The sequence below is a fragment of the Epinephelus lanceolatus genome, chromosome 6 (assembly GCF_041903045.1).
Source record: "Epinephelus lanceolatus isolate andai-2023 chromosome 6, ASM4190304v1, whole genome shotgun sequence".
Lineage (NCBI taxonomy): Eukaryota > Metazoa > Chordata > Actinopteri > Perciformes > Serranidae > Epinephelus > Epinephelus lanceolatus.
The window spans coordinates 32347096-32360294 of NC_135739.1; the positions used below are offsets into that span (position 1 = coordinate 32347096).

Genomic DNA, 13199 nt, shown 5'->3' on the forward strand with positions numbered 1-13199 from the left:
GTCGTTGGCTCACCTGGCTGAAGTCTCTAGTGCACCTGCTCTATGGGCCACACAGTGCGGAAGCAGTGCCGATCATCTGGGTAATTTTAAAGGCGGCAGTTTAACTTTTTTCTTCATCCACTGCTGAGCAACATTCATAGTAATGAATGGGGCTCCGCCTCCTTCTCCAACACTGTATCCAGTTCTCTTTATACATCCATGATTGAGTCCAGCTGCAAGATTATGTGACCTGGGCAGACATGGAGGAGGAGAGTGAAGTTGTAAATATAGAAACCTGTAAAAATTATTGTGCCCAGTAACCTCAACACTTCTATTTTAAAAGATTTTAGTTTTGCAGGTGTAAAGTCTATTGAAGTTCCAAATGAAGAAAGAAAATAATCATATCTGATGAAGTACGGCATGGTTACTTTAAACTACTTGTTAACTGAATTCACATAACAGTTACTGTATCTTGATATACAAAGTTATCGTCATATAAAGTTGCATGTACTGTGATAGAAGATTTTGGCCCTTGTAGATAATAATTCCCTGCCTTTATAGGATTTCACTCAACAAAAATAAATAACACATGCCACTACATTTCCTCTCCCCTCTGTCTTGCTCTGTTACAGGTATCCAGGAGTTTCCAGACAATATAAAATGCTGTAAAGGCCTGTCTGTGGTGGAGGCCAGTGTCAACCCTATCACCAAGTAAGACACCAACACATACATCTTACTCATATTACAGCTGCTGAATCCGTTGGAATACTCAGACCTCTGGTTTGAGGTCATGAAATATTAAAGTTTATGTCCAGCACATTTTGCAAGGTGGACACATAGCTGCACAGACAATAAACTGAAAAATACAGGGGCTCATTTATCTGCTTCTGGATAACAACCTGAGATAAAACACTGACTCTGTCATCCTAAAAATAAACATCTCTCAAACACTTTCAAATTGGCTCGTTTATAGTATCTTTTGGAACCAGGATCTATTGACGGTAGAAAACTGTGTTCCATATTTTGTTGATAGCACCAAATTTATCTACCGGTTTGAATGGACCTGGACTCAGCTCAGTGTGTGATGGATTGTTTGATGCATGTGCTACAGTATGTACTGTATTCAGCTGTTTGTGCAGATTTTTCTCTGCCAAAGAGATCGACACTGTTCAAGATTTTTTTCCCCTGCTTTTACGTATTCCAATCCATACATATATAGCACCACAGAGGCGCTAAATATTTTATAACAGTTGGCTGCATCCACAGACCCTACACTGCCATACAACCATATATATGTTATTGGCTCAGCTATTGCTCAACATTAGAAGATATAATTGCTACAATAAAGAACTGATGTTGTTTACTATTAGAGCATCAGGTGTTACGGCAGTAATTGCTGTTTTCCTGTTGGCGTAATGTCCATGAAGCACAACTGGACTCAACCACACAGTATACTGCAGACAGAGATGCTTCTTTTACTTTGTGCGTGTGTGTTTATGCGTGCAGGAGATGAGTCATCTGCGGACTAACAGCAGTTAGCTGTTTCTACAGGGTTGTTATGGGAACAATGTCCGTGGCTCTTCAAGGACACACATTTTATTTTTGTTACTCTTCTTTTCCATATGTTCTTATTTTATTTGTGTCTTTCTGCCTCTCCCCCTTTCTCTCTGTTCCAGACTCCCAGATGGTTTTACGCAGCTCCTGAATCTGACCCAGCTCTTTTTAAACGATGCCTTCTTAGAGTATCTGCCGGCTAACTTTGGCAGGTAAAGGGATGCATGTATTGTTAGTGTGCACTGGTTGTGACTGGGGGTGGTGGGCAAAGCCAGGTTTGTCAGCCTTTATGCTTTATGTATTGCACATACTTAAATGTTTTTTGATTATTTAAAAAGCTGGTAATGAGGCACGATAACCCTGAGGCTTAGGCCTTTTATGGAATTTTATCTTTAGGGCATCTTTTATATTTGAGGCATGTTTTCATCTCCCAAAAAATATATGGCTGTTCCAAGGTGTTCTCATTCCAAGTCATCACATATGGCAGCTTTGTCAGTGGCCATTCACATCTACATATTATGCACTGTTTAACCCAGGATGCTGCAAGTAACGCCAGGATGTCAACAGAAGTGCATGGTTAGGTTTATAAAAAACATCATGATTTGGCTCTACATTCATACAGGAAGCAAACACATGCTCCCAGGTGAAAGCCTGTGGTTTGTTGAACCCATCTACCACCATTAGAGACTTTGCAGCTCCTTATGTTATGTCATTACTGCCGGTGTTTGAACCTGACGGCATCCAGCGGCATATCATACCACTGCTACAGGTGCCATTCGGCTGACCGGGGCATATCATAACACCACGAAAGGTTGCATCCAGCTGCATAACAAACTGACGCAGACATCACTGACAAAGCGGAGGTATTTGACAACTTCAGAGTGAGAATGGGCTGTCTAATCCTGTTCCATTCAATCAGTTAACCCATAAATACACTTTTGGCATTTCATTCAGGTGAAGTCATGGTGTTGTATTTTTGGTTTATTGCTTTATTACAATTCTATTTCCAACAAGTTGTTCTGCAGGTTTTATTCTGTTATTGCGGGTGAGGGCAGCTTGTACTGGTCAGTTCATGATGAATTTCAAATGAAATCCTGTGAAATATGAAGAAACTCATGAGTGACACTGATTAGAAAACACATTTGAAACTGGTTCTGGCCTGGGTCTTTTTCTACATTTTATTTTTTTTAACCAAATACATTTTTCATTTATGTTCCTTTTGTTTATCAGACTCTCCAAACTACGGATCCTGGAGCTCAGAGAGAACCACCTGAAAACCATGCCAAAGTAAGACAAACTGCCATAACTATGTGTGAGAAAGAAAGAAAAGAAGGGAAGACACAAAATTTGCACACTCACAAACACACAAACACAGATGCTTCATGATATTACTGAGTGTACGTTTGCTTTCCCAGGTGTTCAGACTAAAACTATATTTATCCCTGGCAGGTGGTCTTGAATACTAATGAAGCCTGTCATAACAGTAATGTGTTTTTAGTTAGTAGTTTTAAATGTTTCCTGTTAACCATTAAAACTGTACCTTATACAGATAACTTTCAAAAATGTAGAGTAAACATGATTTAAATTAAAATAGATTATGAAAAGCATTAATAACAATGCCAATAATACTGCTGCTGCAATTTCTACTTTACAAGTACAACTACCACTGCACAGCCGTCCTTGCACTTTAACTATTAATATGGTTAATAGTATCTGTTGGCTGTTGATCTGCTTCCTAAATGTGAGCATCATTAGCCAAGGTTTTTCCTTAAAATGTTTTAAGTTGCAGGGGAATCACACCATTGCTCTCCAACTAGCTAACCTGAGAAAGAAAGGGACATTCATGTCTCCAAAATGTAAATTAAATGATAGTAAATATTAAAAAGGAAAGATGCAGCTTTAGTAAACATCACTCCCCAGGAAACTATACCACATTTGCCCTAATTTTTTCTTTACTAGCATTATGGACAATGCTACAACACATATTAATCTTTGAGCATATACAGTAAGCATACATCCTAAATGCCACCATTCAGTAGAAAGACTTTCTCAGTAATCATTCTGTGCAGTTAGTAGATCATTTGATACTGTTGTGTCTTTGCTTTGACACTTTATTCTAAATATAAAACAGCACTTTGACCCATTTGTGTACACACTAAAGTCAACATGGGCTTACAGAAATTTGCCTGAATACAAAATTAGTTGCATTATTCTTTCCAAACTTCTCTAATTATGGACACTGCATGCATCATCAAAGGCAAATTATCCACGGCAGCATTCTAGATGCTACTTCTAAATTAAAGCAGAACAGAAACACAATAACAATCTTAACGCCAGAATAAATTTACAGTTCTGCAAACCAAGAATACATTATATTTGTGTATTTTTCAGCAGAATTGAAACTTTCATCTCAACAGTGCTTTGACGAAGGTATGTTTAGGTTTAGGCACTAAATCCACTTGGTTTTGGTTAGGAAAATCAATCAATCATGTTTTGGTTTAAAACATCCACCCCTGGTGGTACAAAAGTTGCTGAAAAAGTAATGATGGGTCGGTAAAAAATACCCAAGTTTGGTGGCTCAAACACTGCAAGAAAAAGCTGCAATGTGCCAGAAATTCCATTGGGAAATTACACAATGTGTAGCTAAAACCACTTAGGTTTGGTGCTACACACAAGGTGCTGTTGTTTGTTGGTCTCAAACAGTGATCTGTAGCTTGGCAGCTGTGTTGCCCAGGTATAAGGCCATCCACCATTCCCTCCACCTCCTGATGAGAAAAACAGCTCATGTACTACGTTACTTTACAAATTTTGATATGCTACATATGAATCAGGAAAGAAAAACCCAACGAGGAAAGCAGAAATACACCACAATGTACAACAGTAATATTATCAGATGTAATTGTGTATTGATTCAAAGATTCAAAGGTTTTATTTGTTAATGAGTGAAATGCAGGGTGGCATAGTTTCAAGGCAGTACTCGAAGGCTAATATGCAATAAATCAGTGGTTCCCAACTGGTGGGTCGTGGTCTCCAAGTGGGTCACGGGTCCATTCTGAATGGACCGCAATTGAAGTTTGTAAAATACACAATTTATTTTCAAGTACAGTGAATTTCTGGCACAGAGCTTTTATTTTGAAATGCTTTTTCCAGCTGTAGAGTGAGTGACAAATTGACGGCTACTTAACAGAGACAGCAAAATAGCTCGACAACATGGCCAAAGTATGATGCTGAATGTATTAAACTGTGTCGAACTTGACCTAATGACTAAGGAGAAATCTGGACCCCATGGCTGGACTAATTAGGAACCACTGCAACAAAGAATAATAATATATGTAAAAGTAATTATTATAAAAAGACAAATGAGAAAAATTCAAACATAAAACATATACTTATACAAATAAGTATTAAAATGTGAAGGTGTATATATGGGCTGTGCTTTTTTTTAGTATATAAATATATAAAATGTAGATATGTCACAATGTGGTAGTGCTAATCAATGTATGTTCTTCCCTCAGGTCCATCCATAGACTGACACAGTTGGAAAGGTTGGATCTGGGTAGCAATGAATTCACTGAAATGGTGAGACTAATTGTATTTTGAAATGCAGCATGAATTAAGTGTTCAAATGTATATTTCCTTTGTGATCACAGGAAGCTCGTATATTAATGTCTCAGTAGAGGCTAGCCAGTTGAACCATATTTATTTGTTAAAAGACGGAGGAATCCAAACAGAAACACAGATGCTGTGTCCTATTTTATGGGGCCGCTGCCTTCTAAGTTCACATTTCAAGACCCAATACGGCATATGGTCAATCCTCTGCAGGCTGCAGCAAGTTCAGCCTGTTACCATCCTTCAGATAGACCCTGAAATGGGACACAGTGACACAATGCAAGGAAGAGAGCTCTGGATGGAGGCTGACAGGATATGACATCAGGGTCAGACAGGAAGTTGGCTATAACAGGAGTCAGTTGGCTGCATGGTTCTTGCCAAGACAGAGGGAGCATGCAGGGAGAGATTGCCAGTCTCACCCACTCTGCCAACATTTTTTTATTTTCTTGATTATTGCCAAACACTTGGTCGAAAGATGCAGTAAAGTTATTTGTTGGATCTGTAGATGTTCACAACATTAGTGCTGAGATGGTGTCCTTTGATGTTGATGCATAATTCAGTTGTTTTATATAAATAGCCACATATTTGCATATTTGTGGATGCATATGAAATCATTATATGCTGATATGGATTCTTCTGTTTGCATGTTAGCCGGAGGTGTTGGAACAGATCCACAACCTAAGAGAGCTGTGGCTGGATAACAACTCTCTACAGTGTGTACCAGGGGTAAGAACACTTTCAGCTCATACAGTTAAAAAACAACTCTGGAAATATTTGAATGACACTGTTGTTCAGATTTTTGCTCATCTGTCTTTTCTTGTCTTTTGATTGTTCCTTTCTCTTCTCGCCCTGCCTGCTGCAGTCGATAGGAAAACTTCGTCAGTTGCGGTACTTTGACTTAGCTAAGAATCGTATTGAGACGTTGGACACAGATATTTCAGGCTGTGAGGCCTTAGAAGACCTGCTGCTATCCTCCAACATGTTGCAGCACCTCCCTGACTCTATAGGTACACACACAAACACATACACACATGCTCACACAAAGACACTCATACACTCAAGGTCATGAAGATGTGGCAAAACATTCAGATTCCCAACTGTTAAGGTCCCGATGGGTCTGTGCAGTCGGCAGCAGCAGAGGACTGTAGTTATACTGGGCATATCACAGAGTGGTTCTAGCTGTGTGAGAGTGATGTAGCAGATAACTGAAAAGTGTAATAGCGATAATGGTGTCATTCTATATTTTTCTTACTGGCAACAAATCTGATGAAAAGACAAATAAAAAGCCACACTGAGTCATGAATATCTTAAAAAACAGGTCACATATAAATAGTTTCATTTTCAGTAATTTACTAAAACAGCTGGACTCTGTAGTTTTCAGCAAATGATAGTCAAACAGGAACACATTTTGCATGTGTTCGGGACTATTTTTAGACTCCAATTGATATGCATTTTGTTGCGCTGGGAATATTTATGGCAGCAGGATGGTGTATGTGGGACTGACTCAAAATAAACTATAGTGTTCATGGCAATGAAAGAACATGGCACCCACTGCAACTGTGTGGCTCACTGATTAGTACTTTTTGGACAACACTGGAGCTTTATTGTAAAGAGAAATACGCTGTATCAGCACTTACAGAAAAATATGGAATAGCACCCACTCTATATTTTTAATTTCACTTCTTTCAGTTAAAGCTGAGATATGCAGATTTCTGGAAAGGGCAAAAATCCAGTGTTTCCCATACATTGCTTTATTTAATCTTACAGTGTATTTCATTGTAGAACTGTCTCTCTGTTTATCAGACCACAAATAAAACCAGAATTAGCGAGCTACCACACCCCGCATTCCCTCTGCCTTGCTCCCCGCTGCTGTGGACTGCTTCGCCCGGGGAGGGCAGGCAGCAGCTCTGGGGATGGACATTTGGCCGGCAGCTTTAGCAACTTAAATTCAGTGCTTACGGCGGGCTGATGGTCCTCCCAGAGTATTCTGTAGTGGCGGCAAGTGTGGCGGAGGACATACTTTGATTCAAGGCTCTAGCTAGTTTGATAAACATGAACTTAGATTCAAAACTGTGAGCCTTTGACTCTGGTTAGTAGAAAGCTAAACTATTAGCAATGTTTTTTCTTCATCGCTGAAACGCTTTGCCAATATTGACATGTTTTTCTATCTTGTTTATTGTCAGACTCTCTTTTTGACTCCCTTTTTACAAGCCCATCTTCATTTTTTGGGGTTGCTTTGCAGCGTAAGCAGTTGTTGCTAATGCTGGAATAGCAGCTTTCATGCACAGCCAATAGGAACGGCTTCTCTCTGAAATGATCTGTGATTGGCCAAAGTCATGGGATTTTCTAAAGTCTGAAAACAGAGCCAAGGAGGGTGCAGAAGTCTCATTTTCTCTCAGACCACTTGAATTACAATATGTTGAAAGGTTATTATGGGAGTTTTGCCCAATGACGCCAAAATAAAACTGCCTACCTCAGCTTTAATGTGGTTGTAATAAGGGCCATTTCATAGCTGAGTGTATATTTATTTGAGTTGCATGATTGTGTGTGTTAATGTGAATATATCTGCGTGTTTGCGTATTGTTTAGGAATGCTGAAGAAGCTGACAACATTGAAGGTAGATGACAACCAGCTGACCTCACTGCCTAGCACCATTGGAAGGTAAGAATCTCTCTCTCATACACACACACACACACACACACACACACACACACACACACACACACACAAATGAATAAGCCATAAACTTTTATTTTGAAAACACCTTCAACAGTATTCTTGTCAGATTTTCTCAGCAGGTTTTATCTTTGGTGGGTTGTTGTTTTCCTTGTATATTACTGTTAGTTGCTGTGTTGTAATGCTGGCTCATGATTGGGGGGTTCTGTGTGTTGTGTTTGCTGCGTTGCTGTGGCATTAGTGCGAAGCCCAAGCACGGGTGAGTAAAATTAGCCTACTGGATCCAGGGGTGCGTTCAGAGACAGACAGATGTTTAATTGCATTACAGATACAAAGCTCACAACCACATGGGGCTGTGGGAAACATCTTAAATTTATGCAAATTACATGCAAACATAAACTTTAATACAGTTTCAAGGTATTAAGTGATCATTTTATTTTTTCTTCACATTTGCCTCCCAAACTTTTATACAATTTGGACTCAATATTTGAATAAAATCTACATTGTTAATCAGAAATGTACTTTACCAGCTCTGCTCAGATCTGCTTGGTTGAGATGGAAATGATTGCATGTAAAATGATTACAGTAATTTGGTTACAATCTAATCCATCACAGTCCAGATTCAATCACAGAAATCAGATTAGCTGCTTTTGGAAAAACAGATGAACATTTGTCGAATTAAGCAGAAAGATTTTTGAAACATTTCTGAACTCAGAAGTATGGTATTGAGATTTTTTTTTTAAAATCTCTTTATACTTTAGAGATTGCTTATGAGCATAAAATTCTGCTCACATCGCAGACTGCAAATAAGAACTCCAGGATTGATAGATTTTGGAAGAAAGTCAAACCAAACAAGGCCTGCAGTAACAGAAATAATAAATTAAATCTGTATGATTTTGATTAAATTGATCATGCTCGCTTCTGCTGTTTGAAATACTTGAATAGTGACTTATGTTGCTAAGTATTGTGTGAATCAGTTAATCTGTGATGGATTACATTTTTAAAAGACTATTTAACACTCAGTGACATATACGAGACTTAAATGCCACTCTTTGCAACATATTTGTATTGGAACGCTCTGCAAACATTTTGTCTTCCTGAACAAATCCCAGGTTTTAGCCTCAATAAGTAGTAATGTAGATCCATTGCTTCCCCTCTGATTAAACCAAAAAACCTGAAAAGATCCTTTTCTTACCCCTCTAGCTTTTAACTCTTGCTTACTAATAATGAATGTGATCATATTTCTACTCATCTGTTTCTACCTATGAACAATTCTGTATATTTCTACATAAGTTATTTGCTAATATTACTAAATTGTTCAGAGTTTATATCTGCAGAATGTATGCCTGTACCTCAACCAGTACTACATTGTATTTCCCTCCAGCTGCATCAGTGCAACAGGATAAATACTGTATACTGCATATACACAGAGCTGAATCAGTAGATGTGTTTCTGTACTTGTCTTTATGGTTGTACACCCTACAGCGATTAGCATAACATTTAGCTTAACCAGAGGTAACTTTAAAATAAGCGTGCAAGCAGAATATTTCACCCCCAAAATAATCATTTGTGTATCAGTTATTCACCTTGTGTTACCTTGAACTTGTGAAGACTACCAACGGTGAATGAAGAATCCAAAAACGGACAAAATTCTTGATGAATGGAATCATAGGGGGCCGCATTTTACAAACTCTCACACAACCTGTGCAGCACAGTATAATCCAAGTCGCATTTGTGGCCAGGAAGCAACAGGCGTGGGTGAGTGACAGCATACCTCAAACACACACGCTTGCCCAGGTGCACTACTTGTCTGTGTGTGAGACTGTTTATGCAGAAGTGTTTTAAATAGTACGGTTTTAGCAAAAGTGCATGTGTTTGGGGCGCACTGAGCATATGACTGGATAAATGAGACTTCTGAGATGAGATTATACTGCACAAGTTGTGTGACAGTTTTTAAACAGATGTTTTATGGTTTCGCTTTTATTAAATGCAGCCACTGTATACTTCAATTCATTAAGAGTGTTCTCTGTTTTCTCCGGATTCTTTGTTTATTGTGGAATTATGCAAGAAAAACATTTTTTTCTACACAGTCAACATAACATGGGATGAGTATTTCATGTACAAATTATCATTTTGTGGGTGAAGTATTCCTTTAAGTTTCTTGCTGCCTGGTGAAAACCACACACAAAAGCATTTATGCTACACGAGGGAGGTTTAAACCTTGAAACTCTGTCTTAAAGTGAACTAGTGACTGCTCACTGAGCAACTGTGGTTCCTTGCACCTTCCATCGAGTGCAGGATTATGAAGCTGGTCCGCAGACGGCAGCCAAATAATCTTAGGAGTGCTGTTAAAGATGTCGTATTTGACACATTCAACTCTAGCTCTGTATTTTTGTAGGAGAAAAGGCAGACTTTTTTTAAGAAGGAATACAAAGAATGCTGAGAAGAAAATAATAAACAAGGCATCCTTAAATGTTAATATAGGATGTGAAACTCCTCTCCTCCCCTCTCTCCTGTCAGACCGTATGGTGGCCCAGATGGTCCGGTCCATCGGGAATAATAATAGCAGACTAATGCAATGTTAACAGTGACAGTACATTAATGTAAAAGTGTTGTCTCATTAGCATTAGCCTGCTGTTAGCGTGCTGCTAGGCCAATGATGGCAGTCGAGGGGGGGGTCAGGGTGTCCTGTAGAGGGCCTGCTGTGGATGTTACTGTGAATCTTGGTTGAGTGAAGAAGGTGAGATCCAGGTTGAAGAATTTCAGACATCAAAGGGGATAAAGTGGGAAAGAAATGATGTGTGGTCAGCAAATGAGACCAAGTACATAGTAATCCCAGATTAAGATTGATTTGGTTTATTGAGTCTTAATTTACTGACTGATTCTTCAATGTGATGATCTTTACTTTCTCTCAACACTCTTCTTCTAAGTTGCTGCTATAAAGACAAATTTCCCTTCTTATTATTACATGTTACAGGATAATGCTGGTGTTATTTAATAGTTTTCTTATTGTGAACAAATCCCATAAAAAGGCCAATACCAACACTGTGTTAATCCTTGTCTCAGTACTCCATCTGTGGCACTAAGCTTCAGGCCCATTTATTCCTACTGAAGATGTTACTCTTAAAAAAAAAAAAAAAAATATATATATATATATATATATATATATATATATATATTTTAAAAAAAAAAAAGGCTCAGTAATTTCCTAACACTGCTTAAAAGTTACTGAAACAGTAGGAAATAGTGCATTTGTTTGTGAATATTTTAAGCTCCAGTATTGTGGAACCAACTAGATGTAAACTGCAGTGTGTGTGTGTGTGTGTGTGTGTGTGTGTGTGTGTGTGTGTGTGTGTGTGTGTGTGTTCATGGTAATGAAGGAACATGTCACCCTGTGCAACGTTTAACTCATTGATGTGTTTTTAATAAATTCTGGACAACTAGCTCTGTTGCGCAGACGACTAAGTCGTATCGAGCTTTACCTACAGACAATACTTGATCGTGGGATGAATCCATTCTCGGTTCAGTCTTTTCACAGGATTTGTTGGCAATAGGAAAAATAAGAAGTAGCACCATCCTTATCCTCTTAAAACTTAAGCAAGTCTGAGTAATCTAAGGTTGCAGCAGAGATTTTGCAGCCCGCAGAGTAATTTCTATGTCATTTTTCTTTGCATCTCTTCTTTTCTGTCTCTGTTCTTTTCACCCAGTCTGTCTCTATTGGAGGAGTTGGACTGTAGTTGTAATGAGTTGGAGTCGTTGCCTCCCACTATCGGCTACCTGCACAGCCTGAGGACCTTCGCTGCTGATGAGAACTTCCTCTCAGAGCTGCCCCGGGAGGTAGGAAGATTAACACATGATGAACACTTTCATATCTGCACTGCAGTGCTGGCCTTCATATTATTTAGGGCTGTAACGATTAGTTGATTGACGGAAAAATTAACCAGCAGCTATTATGAAAGTCGATTAATTATTTGAATGATTTTTGAATCAACAAATATTATAAATGTACTGCTACCAGCTTCTCAAATGACCCTTCCCTAAGCACCGCCCCTTTGTGATGGTCCATCAAGCTGTCTGAGCTAATATGGAGCCCACACTTGAACTAAAACTGCACTCCCTGAAGAACTTTAATCAATTTTTTAAAGGGGTTCAGAGAGAAGCGGACAGAAGACTGGAGTGTTTGTGATGTCAAACTCACTCAGCAGCAAAAACTGATATAAGCTAAAGTCTGACATTCAGATCACAGTGTAAAAGTGAACCACTGCCTGGCAATCAAGACAATGAAATTAAGGGGAAACTTAACCAATATTCAACCAGCTATGTGCCATTTTAGTGTGCACAGATGAGTTGTGTTTGGCTCCCCTAATCCCCTAACAAACACTGTTCATCTGCACACACTGCAGTGACACACAGCTGATTGAAAATTGACAGTTTCCTTGTTTCCCCCCGTTGTTTGTGTAAAGCAGGGTGGGTCTTTATTCACTGTTATAATCATTAAAAAGCAAAAGCAGCATTTGGATACATTCAGTAGGCTATACCTTCAGTAGCTAGCTAACCCTACACTTTTCAGGGTTTGAGTTTGGTTTTGGAACAATAAAGAAATATATATCTCCTTCCAACCTCTCAGGATAACGGGTGCCATTTTTCCATGCACGACATTTAGATTGAAATCTGCAAAACCAGCCTGAAAATAAAGAAAATCTGCAACAACTGCATGAGAGCCTACGGATCACAGCTATATAGTTGTCATGCTCTTGTCCGACAACTGTCTGGACGATGCTATGCGATGATTGGCCAGGTTGTGTAAAAGGGGTGGGACTTAGCCAAGGGTCAGTTGTGAAAATTTGCTGGTTCTTTTGTTTTTCTACTGTTGGTCAGAGAAAATAAGCAATGTATCAAGGAAACCAATAGCTGCAGCCCTAATATCCTTCAGACACATCTCTGTAATGTAGCTTGTCCCTCCTGCGGCGGATCATTTTCATTGCAATACTTAACTGTAATGTGATCTGATGGTCGGTGTGTGTGTCTGTGTTTCAGATCGGTAACTGTAAGAATGTGACGGTAATGTCGCTGCGGTCCAACAAACTGGAGTTTCTTCCTGATGAGATCGGACAGATGACCAAACTACGAGTCCTTAACCTCAGTGACAACAGGTACACACACACACACGCGCAGATGACCAAAGTATGACTCAGTAGTGACAAAAGGTACACACACACACACACACACACACACACGCAGGCAACACTTTCTCAATGGTCATTTTGCTTCTGTAGCTGCTCTCACGGCCTGCATTTACCATGGGAATGGGTGAGTGTGTTGCCATGGTTACCCGCTCTGCAGGCTGTACAGTGCGTGGGCATAAGGAACATCTCTCTTTT

General features: G+C 39.2%; 1 protein-coding gene across 13 annotated transcripts in view; it reads left to right on the forward strand.

Moving 5' to 3' along the window:
• lrrc7 (leucine rich repeat containing 7) overlaps nt 1-13199 on the forward strand; it is a 156866-nt gene that overhangs the window by 108987 nt on the left and 34680 nt on the right. For 9 of the 13 annotated variants that reach the window (XM_033621600.2, XM_033621601.2, XM_078168977.1 and 6 more), the window contains 10 exons: nt 612-690; nt 1656-1745; nt 2764-2820; nt 5049-5112; nt 5794-5868; nt 6005-6149; nt 7731-7803; nt 8060-8077; nt 11526-11655; nt 12856-12971. In XM_033621600.2, coding sequence (XP_033477491.1) covers nt 612-690; nt 1656-1745; nt 2764-2820; nt 5049-5112; nt 5794-5868; nt 6005-6149; nt 7731-7803; nt 8060-8077; nt 11526-11655; nt 12856-12971 — 847 coding nt within the window. The remainder of the gene's footprint in view (nt 1-611; nt 691-1655; nt 1746-2763; nt 2821-5048; nt 5113-5793; nt 5869-6004; nt 6150-7730; nt 7804-8059; nt 8078-11525; nt 11656-12855; nt 12972-13199) is intronic. The other 4 variants (XM_078168975.1, XM_033621598.2, XM_033621607.2 and 1 more) reach the window with 1 other exon arrangement.